The 20,936-nt window shown below is 39.8% G+C and overlaps 1 protein-coding gene across 1 annotated transcript; it reads right to left on the reverse strand.

Annotated features, from left to right (window-relative positions):
• Positions 1-5,839: 5,839 nt before the first annotated feature.
• Positions 5,840-19,923, reverse strand: rps6kl1 (ribosomal protein S6 kinase-like 1). Its single transcript, XM_063006736.1, has 10 exons — positions 19,598-19,923; positions 17,754-17,878; positions 16,014-16,106; positions 13,888-13,935; positions 12,765-12,897; positions 10,113-11,417; positions 8,766-8,855; positions 7,814-7,896; positions 6,225-6,320; positions 5,840-6,107 (listed from the first exon to the last, which is right to left on the reverse strand). The coding sequence occupies exons 1-10, from the start codon at positions 19,731-19,733 to the stop codon at positions 5,997-5,999; spliced, it is 2,220 nt and encodes a 739-aa protein (XP_062862806.1). The 5' UTR covers positions 19,734-19,923; the 3' UTR covers positions 5,840-5,996.
• Between the last annotated feature and the right edge of the window lie 1,013 nt (positions 19,924-20,936).

Raw genomic sequence — 20,936 nt, forward strand, 5'->3', positions numbered from 1 at the left:
ATGTGATTTCATTATTTAACGTGTAGTTAACATGAGATCACCTCTCTTAAGAAAACATTCCACAGTGAGTAGGTGAATTGATAACAGGTGAGGATATCATGAATGGGTATAAAAGAAGGATCCACCAAATCCCAGATGGATCATGTCTCACCACTTACAAAATTGTCAGTTCAAAAAGAATATTTATTAATTCAGGATTGGGAATAATTTAGATCTTTTGCCATCTACCATACTTAATATTTTCAATCGATTTATGGAATCCAGAGAAATCTCAGTCTGTGTAGGGCGATAGAAACCACTGTTGAATATGCTTGAGAAGCCGTCATGTTATTGTGATTAATGTAACCACATGGACAGTCTACCTTGCGGGTCAAAACATATTTTAAATAAGTTTTATGCTTCCAACTTTGTGGCAACAGTTTGGGGAAGGACCTTTGCTCTTCCAGCATGAATGCACAAAGCAAGGCAGATAAAGACAGGGTTTGATGAGTTTGATATAAAGGAGCTCCAGTGGCCTAAACAAACCCCTGAACTCAACCACATTAAACACTTTTGGGATGAACTGGAACGTTGATTGTCAGTCAGGGCTTCTTGCATGCAAAAAATACATAAAGCAACTTCATTTTTTACTTGATGGTGTAACAGTTTGTTATTGTTTAACACTGTGCTGTAGCCTTCTGATTCTGTTGTTTATTTGATTGACTACAACTGGTGACTTTTTAGTGCCCATATAAATAAGTACATAAAACAGTTGTCTGGTAAACCCAAACCCTAACTTCTACTGGAGAGAGTTAGTTCAGACAATAGAATTTAAGCAAATATTGGAGCACCTAGAATTATGAAGCATGAAATAAAATTTGCCGGAACATGACTAATACTGTTCACAGCCAAGCAGGCTTTGCACTGCCATGGGCTTTACGGCTGGCATGCAAGACAGAAGCCTAGTTCTTAAATCTACTTTGTCTAATCACATGAACAAAGATAATGCATAAACAGGGGCTTCTTTCTTGCACTGCATTAAAAGTAAATAAACAAAAAAATGGAAAACTATGACAGCACTACAGGTGATAAGCTAACATATACACCAATCAGCCATAACATGTCCATTTTATCAGCTCCACTTTGTAGTTGTACAATTACTGACTGTAGTCCATCTGTTTCTCTACATGCTTTGTTAGCGCCCTTTCACCCTGTTCTTCAATGGTCAGGGCCCCCACAGAGCAGGTATTATTTAGGTGGTGAATCATTCTCAGCACTGCAGTGACACTGACATGGTGGTGGTGTGTTAGTGTGTGTTGTGCTGGTATGAGTGGATCAGACACAGCAGCGCTGCTGGAGTTTTTAAATACCGTGTCCACTCACTGTCCTCTATTAGACACTCCTACCTAGTTGGTCCACCTTGTAGATGTAAAGTCAGAGACGATCGCTCATCTATTGCTGCTGTTTTGAGTTGGTCATCTTCTAGACCTTCATCAGTGGTCACAGGACGCTGCCCACGCTGTTGGCTGGATATTTTTGGTTGGTGGACTATTCTCAGTCCAGCAGTGACAGTGAAGTGTTTATAAACTCCATCAGCGCTGCTGTGTCTGATCCACTCATACCAGCACAACACACACTAACACACCACCACCATGTCAGTGTCACTGCAGTGCTTAGAATCATCGACCACCTAAATAATACCTGCTCTGTAGAGAAACAGATGGACTACAGTCAGTAATTGTAGAACTACAAAGTGCTCCTATATGGTAAGTGGAGCTGATAAAATGGACAGTGTGTAGAAACAAGGAGGAGGTTTTAATGTTATGGCTGATCAGTGTATACTGGTATTGACTTGCAGTGAGTGACAGTAGTGAATCAGACAGATTGCTGCGGTGTTTACTGCTGCTTAAAGTAAATGCAGGCGTGCAAAAGAAATGTGGTAAGATTAATGCATGTGACTGATAGGTCTGCTAAGCATTGGTGAATCTGAAGGGAAAAACACACAAATTCATAAACCACGATCTCATCTATGACCTCACTGGCAAGACAGGATGTGGTGAGAAGCTATTAGTGTGGACACATGCTGAGAGGGACTTGTGGTGACAGAGGGGACTTATTTTCATGCCCTTGAAATTTGCATATGCACAGTGGAAAGCAGAGAGAAGCACTGACTTGTATTTGGGATGATCTGTTCAAAAATCTGTATAAATATTCTGATAATAATGATCACACAGATGTGGACAGATTTTTTTTATTTAGTAATTTTTGCTTTGGTTAGAAATTTGAGAAAATTGAGCTCATCACAACAGCGTAGAGGATCATCGATGATGCAAACAGTGCTGATCATCTGAGGCATGGATGTTTGACGATTCTCTTCTCAGTACTGTTTTACATTATAATTCCCTTATTTTAGCATGTACACACCATAAGTAATAACAGGAATGTAGCTAAATTAATTACTTATTAATCATGTAATAATTAGGACTAATTTATATGTATATATTTTATGCATTTTTACCTTTTTCTCCCAACCTAGTCGTATCCAATTACCCACTTGTATCTCCTCTACTGCTGCAGACCTCAACCCTGATCTAAAAGGGCCGTACCTACCACACAGCCACTTCTTTTCACCTGCGTGAGGCGGGTTCACACAGGGATCAGTATCGTGTACAGAGAGTCATGCACTGATCTCCACTCTTCCCCGTCACTGTTCAGGCGCCACTGACCAGCCAGCAGTAACAGCAAGTGCAGCATCAGTGAGAAATCCCTTCGACCCGCCCTGCCTCAGACGTAAGCAAATCATGTCTGTGTACGACTGGCTGGTCAGGAGCGGAGCTGAGATTCAAACTCGAGTGCTTAGCAGTGATGAGCTAGTGTTTATCGTTGCCTTTCTGATTAGCCAATTGTAAGCAGCAGTCACCAGCTGCTTCTTTTCACCTGCCCGAGACAGTCTCAAGGAGAGCCGTATGGCGTACGGCAGTCATGCTTATACTGTACCATGCTATGTAAATTCCCCACATCTTGTGCAGGCACCTTGACCAGCCAGCAGAATTCGCATTTGCAGCAGCTATAAGGAACTCAAGCTATCCCTCCTACCACAGAAAGTACTGCCTGTTAAGTGTCTGACAGGTCAATAGCACAGATGAGCTTTAAACTCAAGAGCTCAAGTGGTGGCAGGCTAGCCTGTTTTACCACTGTGACACATGAGCACCCCCTACATGGTGTTAATGTCAACCTAATAACTAACCTGCATCATTTTATTTTGCATTTATTTCTCTTCTATCTCATATAATTCAGTCATTTGTCTTTAGCAGCTGGGCAGTATGGTGAAGCAGACGGTATAGTGATAGCTACATAGCCATGTGTGTCTGGTCACTGTGTGAGTTTTCACAGTCTGAGCATGTTTTCCCACCCTCCACCCTTCCTAAAACCTCCAGAAAGTGACTTGACTACAATTAATTAAAAGTAAATGGGTGAGTGTGTGATGCCCTGTTGATGGTTTGGTACCCTGTTTAGGGTGTATTTCTGACAACTGCACAGGGAGTTGTACTGGACCCACCCTGACCCTGTCCAAAATGAAGTGAATAAATTAAAACGAAAAAAATACATGCTTGTTTATACTGGTCAGGGTTGTCTGGAGCTTATCCCTACATGGGTATAAGGGTATAAACTCTGTAAAGGGCAACAGTGCATCAGCCAATTCTATACACTTGTAAGCAATTTAGAATAGCAATTTCACCTACTGGTATTTTTGGGTAGTAAGGGGGGTTACTGACCTTTAGGGAACCCATGACAACTTTGGAAGAACTCCACACAGACAACACCCAGAGCTGTCTGAGGTCCTTGACCTGTAAAGGTGCAACTTAGGTTCAATCCCATTCTCCAGTTACTGGCATGCTGATAGGTGCATTGGCTACTGTAAATTGCCCCTATGAATGAATGTGTGTAAATGCTGTGCCTTACGATGGGCTGTTGCCATGTCCTGGATGTGTTTGTCTTGCACCTTTGTAGTAACTGAACATGACAATAATCTCAGTGTAGGTTGGTGGATGTAAATTTTGGAACCCATGATGTGGCCTCATTTTAAATAAATCAGCAATAGCCATATAGCCATATAGGCATATTGCACAAATTACACATAATAGCATACTAGACCGACATGATTGGCTATCTCTGGCCAATTTACTTAGTGATATGTTTATGGATGGAAGGTAGGTAGCTATTACAGAGTAAATATTGTTTGTTCAGGTGAAACAATGGCTGGATGTGTACAGCAACAAGGGTCCTGAGGTCTGTTTGTGGGTTCCTCTTAGGAACTCGTTTCTTCCCACCTTCCAAACAGCCACAGTGTGTTTAAGCTACTCTAAATTGTTCCTTGATGTGTGCAAGCGAATGGAGTGAGTGTGTTTCGTTGCCCTGTGCCCAGTGTTTCCAGGTGGTTCCAGATCCACCCCGACCCACGACCAGTAAAAAGTGCAATAATAACTAAATGCCTGAGATGTAAGTGCACACCTGACCACAAGAACTTATGAGACATCCTATTCCAAAACCTTGCTGTTCAGTTTAGAGCTTCTGTAACAACCTTAGCTTTTCAAAAAAATGCTTTCCACAAGATTTTGTGGACTGTGGACTGTTTCTGTGGGAATATGCGCCCATTTAGTCAAAAGAGCGTTTGTGAGATTGGGCACTGATGTTGGAAAAGCCAGCCTGGCTCGCAATCCAAATTGCAGTTAATGCCAAAAGTGATCAATCAGTTTTGACATAACTTGACAAACCATGTCTTTATGGACCTCACAACTGGAACAGCCTTTACCAGACTGCAATTTAAAAGTTCGGCGCGTTTAATTTGATTAAACTGATTTTATACACCTGATTAAACTGATTTTATACACAACAATGGGCGCGGCCGCTCAGGTGGCGCAGAGGTAAAAACACACGCTGCAACCGGAGCTGGATCTCGAGTACGTCGTATAGAATCCAGCTCTGCCTTAATGGCCGAGGCTGAGTGGCTACATGAACAACGATTGGCCTGTTGTTCAGATGGGCGGGACTAAGGTCGGAAGTGGGTCTCTCTCTGTCAGAATGGTGCGGTTACGACCTCTGCTGGCTGATTAGAGGCGCCTACACGGAGATGAGGAAGGAGTGCTCTTAGGGTGTGTCTCTCCGCACGCAACGCTAGGTGGCGCCACACTCGTCAATGTGTGGGTGTCAAGATGCATACGGCTTGCTGCTCACGTGTCGGAGGGGATGTGGGTTAGCTTCGATCTCCTCGGTCAGGCCAGGGATCGGCAGAGGCAGAGAGGATGCGTGATGCAAATTGGGCAATTGGACGCGCTAAAGGGGGAGAAAAGGGGGAGAAAATGCATAAAAAAAACCAAAAAAAACAATGGGCGCTTCAGAAACATCTAAAATGAGTAATTACAAGTGGTGTCCACATACTTTGAGCCATCAGGTGGTTTGTTCTCTGGCTTTGTTAGCCAGTCGCCGCAAGGGGGCAGTAGAGGCGTATTAATAAGATCAGTCTTTTCATAAACAGTTGGAACACGGTAGTTTCTCAGTGCTAGATTTTTTCTCTGATGTGATGGAAGTCTGGAGAAACTCTTTTGATTTTGGCTCAAGGGTAAATAAAACAGATTCATTACAGAGGGAACAAGCTCGGTTTAAACTGTACAAGCTAATCTGTGCTTTTAGCTTTCAAAGTGGCTGTTGCCCAAATCACACACTTCTACTAACCAATACGTCTAATTACTGCACTTTGAATGGTATAATTACACACTTTGTAGCACAAGGGATGTGGTTTGGATGTGGTGATTAAAAATCATTATATAAAATGTGATCTAATAAGATCTCAAGCTACAGGGTTCAAATCTCACTAATGCTATTGACTTGAAAAAAGCTGTTTTTAAATTACATTCCCCGGACATCCGACCTCCTCAAAATGATGCCAGCTGGCCTTGCTAAAGACAGAATGACTTCATCTCAGCTGTGTTTAGGTGTTCATTAGCCTGCTGCGTCTCTTAACTGCTCAGCTGGTGCCAAGGAACAGAGTTAAAGAAAGGGTGGCACTTAATATCACTCACACCGCCTCCTCCAGAGCCCAGTCGATAGCCAGCATCATACTGAAGAAGCTGTAACAGCAAGAACAGGATATTGTTGACGAGAGTAAAAGATGAAACTGTTTTTGGATTTCCAGGCACTTCATGTTACAGGATGTGTGTCTGTTTAGGTATGGAAACTAGACATACCTCTGTGAGTAGGGAGGCAGCTGCAGTGCTCAGATGGTCTGGAATGAGAAGCTGTGTGTGTGGATGCACTCCTGTAGGATGACACTGCCACAGAGGCTGAAATAATAAAAAAGGGTTTATTTCACACAAACAAGAAAATGATTATTGGTCATTTTTCTATTTTCATCAACCAGTTTGATTCCACCAGGAAACACTGGGCGCAAGCCGGGAATACCCTGGTCTGTGTAGACCCCTGGCTTGCAAATAGTACTTCTGAGACTCAAACCCGGATCTCAGCAGTGTTAGGCTAGTATTATAGAATGCTGCACCACACAAGCGCTCACACATACACAGTTAAAGTTCACATACACATTATAATTGACATGTATGCTTCAAAAGTCTTGGAATTTCAATTATTTAATCAATGTAACATACTTTTGCAAAATTAAGTTCTTAAATATGGCAAAAAATGATGGGTCGAAAATATACAGTTAACACATACATTTTTAGAATATAATAGAATCTTTATGGTCACTATACACAGGTACAATGAAATTTTGTGTGGCATCTCTCCAATAGAGGTAGTACTGTAAAAAGCTGTATAATGTTATTTAACCTTGGTTAGATCAACTGTAACCATTACAAATGACATTGACAAATGAAATTTGTCAGGGTGGTCAGAAGAACCAACAAAACAGGTCTGTCATGAATTAGCTGCTTGAACTTGGTGACACTGTTTATAGTCAAACAAGCTTAAAGGTGGCATGGACTTCAAGGCTGTCATGTAAAAAAAAAGCCCTTGCTTTTAGGTCTGGACCCCAATTACAGTCCTTGCTAATCAAGTGGACAAGGAAAAGTAGGAACAGTGGCTTTCTCTTGCACAGAAGCCTTAATATCCAAAGACTTACTGACCTGCACTTTGACCCTAGCTTTTGTTAGTTAAATAAAGATTCCAGAGAATTAACAAATTGCAATTTTTTTTTTATTTATATTTTTTCCCCTCTTTTTCCCCCCAATTTTTATCTCCCAGTCTAGTCGTGTTCAATTACCCTGAATGCGTCCTCTATACTAACTGACCCTTCACCGCTGACTGAGGACGCCTCTCAACTGACATGCGCCTGCTCCGGTACGTACAGTCAGTACAGATAGTGCATTTTTCACCTGCACGAGTCAAGTTCATACACTTGACGGGCACTGTGTACGGAGGGCCACACCCCCATCAGCATTATTCCTCAGCCCTGTGCAGGCGCCGCAGTCGCACCAGTCATAAGGACCTATGATCCAACTTTCTTACCCCTAAGAACAACAGCCAATCGTTGTTCATGCAGCCGCCAAGCCTAGTTGGAAAGGCAGAGCTGAGATTCGATACGATTCGACCCATAACACATCCAGTGGTTGTTTTGGACCGGGATATCTTAGTAGATTATTTTTAGTCCATTACATGAAATGACAGGCTAAGCACTCAGTTTGTTCACACAGTCTCTTAAAATGTGTCATTACAGCCTTGACTCATTGTTTTAATCAAATACTGGCTTTGTAAATCATAAATTTATATGTAAATCTTTGTAAATAAGATATGTTGCTTTAAAAGAGTGCTAGTGTTTGCTTACCATTCCAGTCAGGAGTTCAAACAGTAAAGCTCCAAGACTCCACCAGTCACAGGATTCAGTGATTTTGGATACACCTCCAATCTCTGTTCCCAAATTAATAAAACATAGTTATTAAACCTAACCATTTATCTAATGCATTTATAACTTATATACAATTATCACTAAACGTGCTTGCTCAAATAATCATAGAGCAGCTTTTTCAGCATTCAGTAAAACAAAGATTTTTAATGTCAATCCTGCAGGCAAACAGACCGGCAGAGTTTCAGGTTTTCCCTGCTTCTGTCAGCACCTGCTCCAGCTTATAAAGGCCTAATAAGGACAGAAGACTTGGGCAGTGTCCTACAGGATTGACCATTTAGAAACCTAAAGTAAACAATTATGCAGCCCTTTTTTTTTTACCCCAATCATAATCTCACAGACTGCTCTTGGCAAGTCATATGTCAGTAATGGAGCAAATCCATCATAAATTACACAATTTAGCTATTGTGTGTTTCTTTAAGGTGAAAGGAAAATGGAGTACCCAGAGGAAATCCATTTGAAAATCCAATTACCAACTATCCAGTAACCAGAAGCATGGATTAAACCCAGGACCTCAGGAACTATGCTGCCATAAATTATTCAGCCAAAGGTAAAGTTCAGCTTTAAATCTGTATAATGCACTTTTTGGGGAAATCATTTGTGGTCCTGCATTATTGTTTGAGTAAGGTCACACAAATCTTAGGAAAGGCATAAAGTAACCAGAATAAATTTATGTATTTTATATATTGTATTTTAAGCAAAAAAACATACAATAGAGATGTGGTAAATAAATATCAGAAGAAGACATCATACATTTAAAGTACTTTTACATAACATTGTAGAAAATTCATACAAAACCAAATTTATGATTTAAACAGACCAAATAGTAAAATATTAAATTAAATTTCCTATTAAAGTTCCTATGCTTACTCACCTGGTGCACAGTACATCTGTTCCATAGCTGTAGGGTTAATTTCAGACTGAACCTCTGTCCACTGGCCAAAGTATGTCAGACACACCTTTCCTATTCAGAATACACCTCGTTAGTTTTGATTAACACATTGTTTATTTAAATTCCTTATGATATTTGAACAGAATTGAATTTAGCAGATGTTTTTATCCAAAGCGACTTACAGAACTGTGACCGTATACAATCTAAGCAATTGAGGATTAAGGGTCTTGCTCAAGGGCCCAACAGTTGCAACCTGTCAGTGGTGGGGCTTGAACCAGCAGCCTTTTGATTACTAGTCCAATACCGTAACCGCTAGGCTACAACTGCCATACAGTAAATATATTAGTAAATATAAACTAATATAAATTGACACCTGCAATACACTCAAAAAAGTTGGGACAGAGGTAAAATAAGAGTAAAGAAGTTTTTAGTATATTCAAGTAACACTAATTTTTAACATTCCGCAATAAGCAGGTTAATAATTCTAATTCAAATTTTATACACACACTTCCGCCCTCCATTTATACACTCGCTAAATGATAAATTACTGCTCAGACAAGAGGGGGACTGACAAATTGTAGCAACAGATAGCCTACATTCAATAATTGTGTACCAGCAATTTGCACATGCAGTCTTATGCAAAGGCTTGGCCACCACTGGTAAATTTTCATGTTCTGTGGAAACCTTGAGGAACAAACATTTCCAGATTTTAATCCATAGTTACAGTTTATTGGTTAAATATTCCATACTGCAAATAATATATGAAAATATATGAATGTTTTGAGTATTATTTTTAATATTCTAAAATTAAATGGAATTATAACATATAAAATATGAACCCCACCCCAAAAATTCAACAAAACATGAAATTTGACCACATTATGTGGATATTAGAGCTGGGCGGTTCCTGAATCACCCGGGTTAATGATTCGAATCTTCGTACTGAATTAGGAATCACAAGTCCGAGGTCTTAATTAACCCGGATCCTATGAGTTCAATTTGTTGTTATTTGTGTTTAAGTTGTGTTTGTTTGTTTTCTGGTGTGTGGAATTTAAATTAAAACTTAAAATAAACATCTGTAAACTAACAATGTGTCTGTGTATCCTTACAATTGTAATTTATTTTATTTATTTAATGGGTGGGTGGTGGACTCAAGTGACTCAAGTGAACCAGATCACATTACTCAGATTAACCCGAGTCTATAAAAAGAACCGATTTTACCACCACTAGTGGATATGACTGTATATGGTAGGTGTACTTGATAAAAAATACATCAGTGTACATCTTAGGCACAGTAGGAATACAAAAATTGTCCAGGGACATACTCACCACTGCTGTTGAGCAAGATATTCCTAGGGTTCAAATCGCGGCACACAATGCCTTGCTCATGAAGGCTCTCGAGAGCTAGCAGGATTTGAGCACCCCACATTTGCACCTCTGCCTCTGGAAGACCCCATCGACTGCGTTGTTGCTTAACACTGTAGCTCTTAGTCCTAATCTTAGGCAAGTGGCACCAGCCATCAACCTCTATAAGTGGCTCCTCCTCTGGTTCTTTAGAATTATTGTGCCAATGAGACGGGTTGATAGTGCTGAGGGAAGAGTGGGTGAAGAATGCATCGCTTGCTTCATCTTTGTAAGTAGGGCTAAAGTGTTCCCAGTTATTTGTTCCATCCTCAACCAAGTCTCTGTTCACACCATCCTCATTTGTATTGGATGTAAAGTCAAATAAAAAATGTGCAGGTCTTTGTGGTTTGTGTTGCACTAGAGGCTTTAGTGTGCCTGGTTGAGGATTTCCTGAGCTTAGGTTAGCCACAAGGTGGCACCTCTCTGTGTGGACGAGAGTTTCTGAGCAATGGTTTGTTCTTCCGTGAGTACTATGAGTATTACCCTCTTGCTTTTGTCCCTGTGAGGGTAAACATGAGGCGTTGGGAACTATACGAACTTTCTGTGGAAGGACGTTGACAGTGCTACAGAGTGTTGGCTGAGTGGCATCACCAAATAAAGAACTCAGCGTGATCTGAGCTGCATTATTGATACCCAGAATATCCGAATTTGACCCTGTATCTGGCAAATGTACGTGTTCCTGAGCCGGCTTATGAGCAGTCCAAGCTTTATCAAAATCTAAGCTGGAGTCGATCCGCTCGATATGAACGTCATTCCCTAAAAGGTCGTTAGTAACACTGAGTGGATCTCGAGTATCCACAATTACACACGGATGAACTGGAAGAGGAAAACTGTCCTGAGATATGAAACGATCGTGCTGACCATTAAGACAGGAAACAGAATCTGTCCTTATTGCACAAGGGTTTGAGGAGGGCTTTTGCCAGACCTGATCCTTATCCGATCTGGAGTTCTGCAGGCATCCTGTTTCCTCACAGTACGAGTGTGTGCCACAGCTCTCAAGCTGATGCTGAGTTTCATTCCAAGTCAATAAGTCTGGGTCTGGACTTTCCAAAATCTCTTGTTTAGGAACTGCAGAAGGTCTGTGTGTGCTCCCACCATTTAGCTGGTGTAGAATAGGAGATGTGTAGCTGTTTTTGAGCTGGATCTTGTGCTGGTTGGGGCTAAAGCATTCAGGGTATTCTCTGGCTGGGTCACTTCTGATCCGGTGCAGTTTGGAGAAGAGTTTACCACCTGTGAGGGTAGGATTGAGCAATATGATCTCAAATTAAAACCATGTCTTTTGTAATTAAAACAATAATCATTTCATTTTTTATTTTCATGCCATTTCCATCAACCACTTAATCATAATCAGGGTCAGGACAGACTTAACTGTACTGACAAACACTGAGAGCAAGGCAGGAATACCCTGTACAGGGTGCCGATCAATCACAGGGCTTTGGCCATCCCTGGCAGACTCAGCCACTCATGTCTACATGTAGCCAATAGCACCGCTTGGAATTAAAATCCTGGATTCCATTGTGAGGGGCTTTGCGTAATTTACTGCTGTGCCACCATGCACCCGTTTTACAGATCTTAAAATTAAAAACCTTAACATAATGACAGTTAAGAGACATCAGAGACATTTGAAAATCAACATTATAATGGTTATCAATATAATGATTATAAAGGACTTTTAAGCTATTGTGACCATATTTAGCCATTAAGGGCGTATAGAGTAAGTTATATAGCAGCTTACAAGGCACAAAAATAGAAGAACACGCAATGCAGAAGAACACGACTTTAACGTGGCTCACTGTCGAACTACTTCAGCAGCTGAGCCACGTTATAAAGCATCCTGCATATTGGGTTCAATACTCTTGTAAGTACGGGGCTAAACCTGGCACTAGGGATGTAACAATGCACCACAAGACGGTTAAAAATTGACTCACATGTGTAACGATTCAAATCGGTTTACATGTATAATGAATCGATATTCACTTTAAACAGCAGAGAGCACTGGCACTATTCACCTCGCCTGGTTGACGTCACTACATGGTTGCCAGGTTCGGAATTTTTCATTTTATGCTAGGATACTTTCTTTATCTGTATTATTCATGTGAGATTTGTTTTAAAATTTCATTTCAGTTTTTTTTTTTACACAAAAAGGGACATGTGCAGCTTTGTTTTGCATAGTTTGTACCTACCTCAAAAATAAAAGGGCATTCATTATTTAGATAAATAAACGATTTCATTTTGTTTTTTAAAGAGAAATAATAAAAGGAAACTTTGTCATAATTTGTCTTCAATTTCATTTTGTTTAAAAAACTGGGAAAATCGTATCGTGAACCCAGTATCGTGAATCACATCGCATCGTGGGTAGAGTGTATCGTAACATCCCTACCTGGCGCCTCAGTGGTGAGACGCAACCTGCCCAATTCAGTCTAGCTGTGTATATAAATCAAGTTTAATTTTAATCTAAATTACAGTCAGAATATTATCTGCCAGTATTTCCGTTTGTTTCTGTATAATGAACAGCTGGCTATGTGTATAAAAATCTATGCTTGTATTTTGTTTAGCACAGCACACTTCTGGGCTCACCTTGAACATGTTCCAAATGCAGGAACACTGAGTCCTCGCTAACGTAGTACCTCAGTAACTTTACCATGAACGGAACTCCTTGAGGGATGATGGTGGGACGTCCTCGATTTTCCCAGCTTGACTTAGGCAGGCTCTAGTGAACAGAAAAAAATATCAAGTTACAATCAAAAATATTCAGTATTTTTCATTTTCATGCCATTTCCATCAACCACTTTACTCTCTACTACTCTCTACCAGCTCTACTGATAAACAGAGCGCAAGGCAAGAATACCCTGGACAGGGTGCCAATCCATCACAGGGCTTTGGCCCTCCCTGGCAGACATAGCCACTCATGTCTGTACATAGACGCCCACCCAACGGATTACAACATTCAATTATTGGAAACTTACTAACCACACTTAATTTGCCTCATCTGTGATTTCTTATATAAACATCTGCCATAGATTTGTTTAAGGTGTCTGGCACATACATTTATTGTATAAAACATCTACCATACAGATAGACTTTCAAGATATACAGTTACTGACTGCAGCCCATCTACAGCCCAATGACCCTATTTCCCATTTACCAATATAAAGTGACGCCCACTTGACAAGATGTTATTTGGGTGGTAGACTATTTTTTAGCACTGCAATGACACTAACATGGCAGTAACTTGGTACTGTGTGTGGTACTGGTAGATAAAGCAGTGTTGGGATTTTTAAGCAGCGCATATTGGTGGTTGGTGAGGTTTATAAATTAATCAATGAATGTACAGTACATACCAGACAGGAATATTTACTAAAGTGCTTAGTCAGTGTATATTTATTAATAATATTTATCCAATAATTAATAATTTGAATTAAGTAACTAACTAAGCAAATTTTATATTCAGGCCATATCTGCTTACTCTGTCTGCTTTCTAAACCTTGCATCTGGTTTTAAAAACATACAATGGTTTGGTCTGAGAAGCAGAAAAGCTTTTAGTTGAATCAATAATAATAGTTTTGTGGGCTGAAACGAGACCGGGGATGCTATTAGCCTTTAGGTCAGACTGTAGTACAGTAGACTGATAAAGCCTCAAAGCTAGAGTTATCTATACAGTGCTGTAGCATGAGTATATGACTGCAGGTAAAACACCCACCTTAATCACAAACGTCTCCTTGCTAATGAGGTTTTGGACAGTCAGAACCTACAAACACAAGCTCAAATTAAAATATGGAGTAGAATACAGTGGACAAGATTTACTCACTGTTCGAAGCATGATGCAAACAATAAAGCAACAATAGTTTATCATACAGTCCTGTATGCATGGGGTATATGTTTCAATAGTATAAAGACTATATGAAATGCAGAATAAGGATAACTAACCATTAGCTTGGACATTCCATTTCACAACTACCATAAATTACAATTAATATGAAGTTGCTATACATTATTTGTAGCTATACCAGCCTCCACCCATTTAAAAAAGGCTTTCCACAAACTCTTTCTTTTTTAATCCCATTTTCAACATTAATAATTGGTAACAGTTCTGCAGCTGAACACTGTAACACTGAAACTCTGCCTGTTTCAGTTCTGTTTTCTTGAATATCACAGAAAACCGAGTACTCCTTAAAAATAGTGTTTCATTTTTGTTTCAATTCTCACAGATACATCATGTGTGACCGGAAACCACACTTGACTGAGGTACACCTACAGTAACCATTAACTTCATTCTATGAGCTTGATGGTCAAAGGTGACAAGGCACAATGCAAATGAGAATCAGCGAATGCTATGCACATAAACATAACATCTGACATTTGAGTTCAGTTCAACACAACTGTAGCATGCTGCGATTTACATTTGACATCACCTAATTGCACTTTTCACAGGGCACCAAGTTCAAAAGTTGCAGTCAAATAATAGAAATGGTCGGTCATTAAGCCATAAAAACACATTCAAAAAGGTACATTTATTACTAAATTACGTCATTTTAAATGAAGACACTGGTGTTAAAATAAATACACCGTAAAGGACACATCAGTGTTTAAAAGGATTTCTTTAACTTTTAGTTCATATTCTAGGTCTGGGTTAAAAAGTAAGCCTTGGGCAGAAAAAAAGAACCATGGAAAAGCAAGAATAAAACCATGCTGTCTCCCTAAATAGTTTTAAAATAGTATTCTTATTATTACATAAAGTCTTAAACATTCGGAAGAATGAGTCAATAAATTTAGAGTGATATTACTTCTGGTACATACAGAGCTAATGTTGAAAATGGGATAAAAAAAAAAAGATTAACATGAGACAACTTGCATGCCTTTTATTCATGTTTTATTATTCATTTTATTTTAAGTTCATCAACTGCTTTATTCAGGTCAGGGTCACAGCAAATCTGGTTTTACCAGGAAACACTAGGCACAAGGTAGGAATACCCTTGTAAGGGTGGCAAATCCATTTCATGGCTTCAGCCAGCCTCCTCAGACATAGCCAATCATGTCTATGTACACCCCATAGTCGTCTGATAAAATCACTGAGATGCACACCCAGATCTCAGCGATGGTGGCCTAGCTCCTCCCAAACATCGGTTTATGTTTTATGTATAATCAATCTAATATACTATTACAGAGTATTTAGTTACAGCAGATTTCAGATCTGCAGCCAAAACAGGGACCTGGTAAATGCTCACTGCAACACTGCTGATGTACCCTTAGTAAATAAAATGTAATATGCACAGCCTTAAACTGCGCTCGCCCATTGTTGGGATCAAAGGTTTGAATCCCCAGCAATCCTATCAGCCTTTGGGGCATCTAAATATAGACATGATTGACTATGTCTGGGAGAAAGGGAATGGGCAATTGCAAGGGCCTGTGATGGACTGGATGGGTTTATGGCAAAAATCGAATTAAGGTCCTTAGGACTCAAGCAGCTGTACAGCACCCAGTTGTGCAAAAGCCACCCTAAGTGTAAACATATTTGACATAGTATTTGTGGTACCGGTGCTCTATGCTAGCCCACTACTATCAGCTGGCTGGCTGGGCATCTAAACTGAAATGTCTGGCTACGTCTGAGAGGAGTGGCTGAAGCCCTGCAATTGATTGGCGTCCAGGGTGTTCTTGCATTGCGTCCAGTGTTTTTTGATGGACCGGACCCTGACCAGAATAATGTAGTTGATGAAGGTGGATAAATGAATACTTTGTGGTACCTGTACTTCTCAAAATAGAAATGTTGTACTCACTGGAAAAGTACCAAAAGTTCCAGTTAGTAGATGTCTGATGTGGGGTTCTTACCTTATCAATGATGCCTACAACTTTACACATCTCCAGATCCTCCACCGGTGAGCTGAGATGTCTAATAGACCTGAATCTCAGACTACTGTAACCCTGGTGAGCAAAAAACAATCATTATTGCTACACAGTTGGTTTAAACTGAGCATGAACTCAGTAATTCAGAAGTTAGTGTGTTCTTTAGCAAGTGAAGATTACACAAGGTTCCTGGATTACACTAGCACCCACTGCTGAGATCCGAGTTTGAATCTAAGTGGTGCTTTTGGCTATGTCTGGGGGTGGTTGGTCTTGTTCTGGGTATTCCAACCTTGCACATAGTGTGAACCAGACCTGTTGTGACCCTGACCAGGATAAAGTGGCTGATTGACATGAAATGTCAATAGCTAATAAGCTACTCTGATTTGATGTTTGATTAATGGTAAATAGAAAATAAAGAGGATAAGAAGGACAGGTTGACGTCTAACATCTTTGACATGCTTCTCTTTTCAATAACCAAATATGTCATAAGTCATATTAGACATGGAAGTGAAGGGATGTGTCCAGGATGAGTCACTGGAAAGTGAGTAAGAATCATATTGCATGTGGTAAAAAAAAATGGAGAAAATGATATTAAACCCTGGGTTAGTTTGAGACTATATAAGAAGTGCTTACATGTATATAATTTAGCAGACTTACAGCTGTGACCAAACACAGTGCAAGCAAATGAGGTATAAGGGCTTTGTTTAGCAGTGGCAACTTTGCAGTGGTCCAGTTCCTTTACCATAAAGCTAATGCTGCCATATTATATATTTATTTGTTTGCTAGCACACTACTATAAGTCAGTAAGGTATCTACACATAAGATAAGATTCCTTTATTGATCCCCATGGGGAAATTTGAGTGTTACAGCAGCTCCAGTACAGTGTAAGTAGAGATGATGGTGGGATGGTGATGATGGTGACTACATGATTGGCAGGTTGGCCAGACAGCTTAGCTATTAGGAGGTGCAACTGTCAATGTCACTGCCATGTCAGTGCCAGTCCCAAGCCCGGACAAAAATAAAGAGGGTTGCGTCAGGAACGGAATTCAATTTAAAAACTGTGCTAAATCAGGTCTGTTCTGGCAACCTCTAAATTGAGGAGCAGCCAAAAAAATGAAGGTTTTCTCATTTGAAAGATGAGATAATGTAATAATAGCCTAGGTAGTGCAGCAGGACATTCCGCTAGCACACCAGCGCCGAGATTCTGAACACTCGGGTTCGACAGGTCGGCTGGGCACCACCTAGCAGGCACAACTGGCAGTGCCTGCAGCAGACAATAATTGGCCACTGTGACCAGACTAAGTGGGTGGGGTCTTCAGGAACCTGATTAGCAGATAGAGGTGCCTGTGCTTAAAGCATGGGCAAAAAGAAGGTGTCTGCTTGGACTGCGCACGTGTCGGAGGAGGTGTGAGCAGCAATATACCCTGCTCAAACGCAATCAGGGATCCCCCAGCAGCGGAAGACAAACTGACTACGCTAAATCGGGAGACAAATGGGAGAAAATGCATAAATGAATAGATAAAAAAGAGTAATGTAATAATTAAACCTGGTTTTAGGCATGAGTGCACACCGTATTCTTGTTATTTTTTAGCTACTTGTATAATGCTGACATGCAAATCCGGGTAGAAAAATGACGCATATACTGAATCCTGTACAAATTAACCATTTAATTCAATTTAAATGATGTCACTACGCAGTTTATATAATGTACTTAATGTTTCATACCCCTGGCTCCATGTTGTTTTTGCTAAAATTGTTCTGTAGATGAGAGTTGAAGATCTCTTCTGCTCTCTTCAGATATTGAGTGGTTTTCCGCTTCACAGCCTCTCGCCTCTCCTTGTTAGGATCCACTAAAAGAAAGTTACAGTGATAAACCCCAAATCACAGTCAGGAGTCCAAATTCTACAATTATTGTCTTAAACGTTTTGTGCAGCATTAGGTTTTAGACAACTCAGGTGTATCATCACCATAAAAAAGCAGGATAGGAAAGTGCATATAAAAGGGGTCTGTGCTAAATCGCTGTTTAAAAACCCAGGCAATTGAAACCCAAGCAGTTTAGATACTAAGATAATATCTGGGATCATTTAAGTGTAAGGAAAGTACATGTAAGAGGTGGCTGTGCATTCCAAGGTTGTCATGTTTATGGTGTTTTGTAAGATATTGTTCCTCTTTTTCTAGCTAGTTTATGGGGTCATTCATCTGTTTTGTTCCTTTATGGGAACTATTACAAGTTAGATTATGCAAGATATCCAGTAGCATTACTCTACTCTCTGGAACTAACTCAGTTTAGTAAGCATTCATTCTTTGGTGGTTTTTTTCACTTTAGAAAGACATTTAGAAATCATTCCTACATTGTTTTGTCACAGAGATGGGGACTCGTTTCAAATGACTCAACTCGTGACTCGCAAAAAATGATTTGTGTCCAACAAAAGTCAGCAACATTAGTTACGTGTGACAATTATATATATAATCCGACATCATTCTGATCGTGTCATTTTTCTGCTCTTTAATAACGCTTCGGCCATCTTAACCCGCAACGCACGCAATGGCTAAATGTTCCAGCCAGCTTCCGGTGTAGTGATGAAGCGTCGCTCCCTACTTAAAATGGTGGAATACGTAGTGCACTTCACAGTAACAGATAATGTGAATGGAACACTCCTACACAATTGGCGCTAATGATTGAAAGAACCGCTTTCTGAACCAATCAGACCTTCTGATTTTAATTTTTAGTAAGAAATGCTGTTATTTGCATGTATTTAGTTTGCAGCGTCACACAGAAGATTGTCAATGAAACGCCTGATTGGCTTTCTAACGAGTTCGTGTTTTACTTCATAACCGGGAAAAGTTTGGAGGTTTTTAATTATAAGCACACTTACAAAATAACGAATTATATTCACACACACTTATAAATTTAATAGCATTTGGAACAAGCTAAGCAGTATTATGGATTTTTTGCTGTGTTTGGGATTTTGGCCACTGTGCTGTAATTTGCAATAAAAACATCAACAGTTTAAGCTTTTAATTGGTGCCTAGGAAAGTAAAGGCACTAAGTAAAATGGCAAAATACAGTCGCTAATCTGTTGTTGGTCTGGGTCCCTTCTGTGTGGAGTTTGTTTGTTCTCCCTATGTCTGCGTGGGTTTACTCCGGGTGCACCGGTTTCCTCCCACAATCCAAATACAAAAACATGCAAGTGAGGTGAATTGGAGATACTAAATTGTCCATGACTGTGTTTTGATATAACCTTGTGTGAACTGATGAACCTTGTGTAATGAGTAACTACTGTTCCTGTCATGAATGTAACCAAAGTGTAAAACATGATGTTAAAATCCTAATAAACAAATAAACAAACAACAAACACAGCTAGATTTGAAAATATAACATGAAATTCACTTAAGCCAAGTTTAGTAAATATTAGGTAAAGCTGACATTTTGGCTAATATTTTTAAACATTTCAGCCAAAATGTAATTTGTAGCATACAGTAGCCGAAGACGGGTCTATCTACTTCTGGCCATATGGTGGACCTATGTGATTTTCATGGAAGTTAAAAGTACAACTACAACATTTTACCTTGAACTCCATTTAACAGCAGGTCCACACCATTCTTGTAGTAGCTAAATGCAGCTTCATAGTCCTCATTGACTTCTCTATCCAGTGCCATGCGAATCTGCTTGGCAGCATCCACCAAGTAGTCTCCTTTATCCATATCTGCTCCAGGTTAATACTGCCAATGTCCTGATGGAGCAAGAGTCCGCACAGACCAAGACGGAGAAAAGGATTCATATGTAGAGTGATCAAATTAGGTAGATTGACATGTCCTGAATTTAATAGCTGGATCAACATTTTCTTTAGTTCCACACAAACACCAGTGCTCCATTGATGGTTTCCTCACTTCAGTCATGCCTCTGTCAAGTGAGGAACGATGAACAGGAATGGCTTCATAAGGACATGCTTCAGAAACTAGAAAACTAGAAAGACATAAAACAGTTAGATAGATAAATTATTATGAGTTGTTGAACAGTCTGATTGCAGTTGTAAGGAAAGATTTCATGTAGCGTTCAGTCCTGCATTTGGGAGGAATCAGTCTATGACTGAAGGTGCTCTGTCAAAACACCTCCAGGGCATGAAGTGGGTGTGAATGGTTTGTGATTACTGATTAAGTTTTGTGAGCATTCTTAACTCTGCTACCTGCTGAACTGAGTCCTGTTCAGATCCACCTAAGGAGCTGGCCTTTTTGATAAGTTTGTTAATTCGGTTCGTGTCTGTTGTTCGAGCACTCTCACCTCAGCAAACCACTCCAAAGAAAAGAGCACTGGCCACCACAGACTGATAGAAGGTGCACAAAAGGAGCCTGCTGAAGTTTTGACTTTGATTACCAAGTTCATATTGATAATCATAATAACAATAATGTTCACCACCACCATCACAACCGTGATTTAGGACTATGCTAGACTTTGAAGTACAAACTCAAAAACAGACAGCAATTACAAGCAATTGTTTTAGATCTGTATTCAGTTAAAAACAGTATAACAGTAATCTCACAAGACACACAAGGTGGAAAACCTGATCTAAGTACCATGAATCCCCGAAGAGGTTTTACCACTCATAAACTTTGGGTGGCAGAACTTTATCAGATGATGAGTAATAAAGATACAAGATATATCATGTGCCAGTCAAATGATCTAAAAAATAAACTTCAAAAACATAACTGTTTTACTAATTCTAATTAATTGCAATCTGTAGTAAAGCCTTCTAATATCTCTCAGCCCAGCTCAAAGTATCTATTTTAAACTTAAGCTATCTACATAAAAGTACTGGAAAAAGTAATGTAAAGGAATATAACGCATATCCTGTTAGACCAGCCTGAGTATAAATCACATTTTAAATAGTCACGTAAGCATAAGCATAA

The sequence above is a fragment of the Trichomycterus rosablanca genome, chromosome 13 (assembly GCF_030014385.1).
Source record: "Trichomycterus rosablanca isolate fTriRos1 chromosome 13, fTriRos1.hap1, whole genome shotgun sequence".
NCBI lineage: Eukaryota > Metazoa > Chordata > Actinopteri > Siluriformes > Trichomycteridae > Trichomycterus > Trichomycterus rosablanca.

Coding starts and splice junctions, on each gene's coding strand:
- rps6kl1 (XM_063006736.1), bottom strand. CDS start 19,733: ATGGATAAAGGAGACTACTTGGTGGATGCTGCCAAGCAGATTCGCATG. Junction 13,936..16,013: donor TTGTAGGCATCATTGATAAG/GTAAGAACCCCA, acceptor TTGTGTTTGTAG/GTTCTGACTGTCCAAAACCT. Junction 7,897..8,765: donor ACAGATGTACTGTGCACCAG/GTGAGTAAGCAT, acceptor ATTTGGGAACAG/AGATTGGAGGTGTATCCAAA.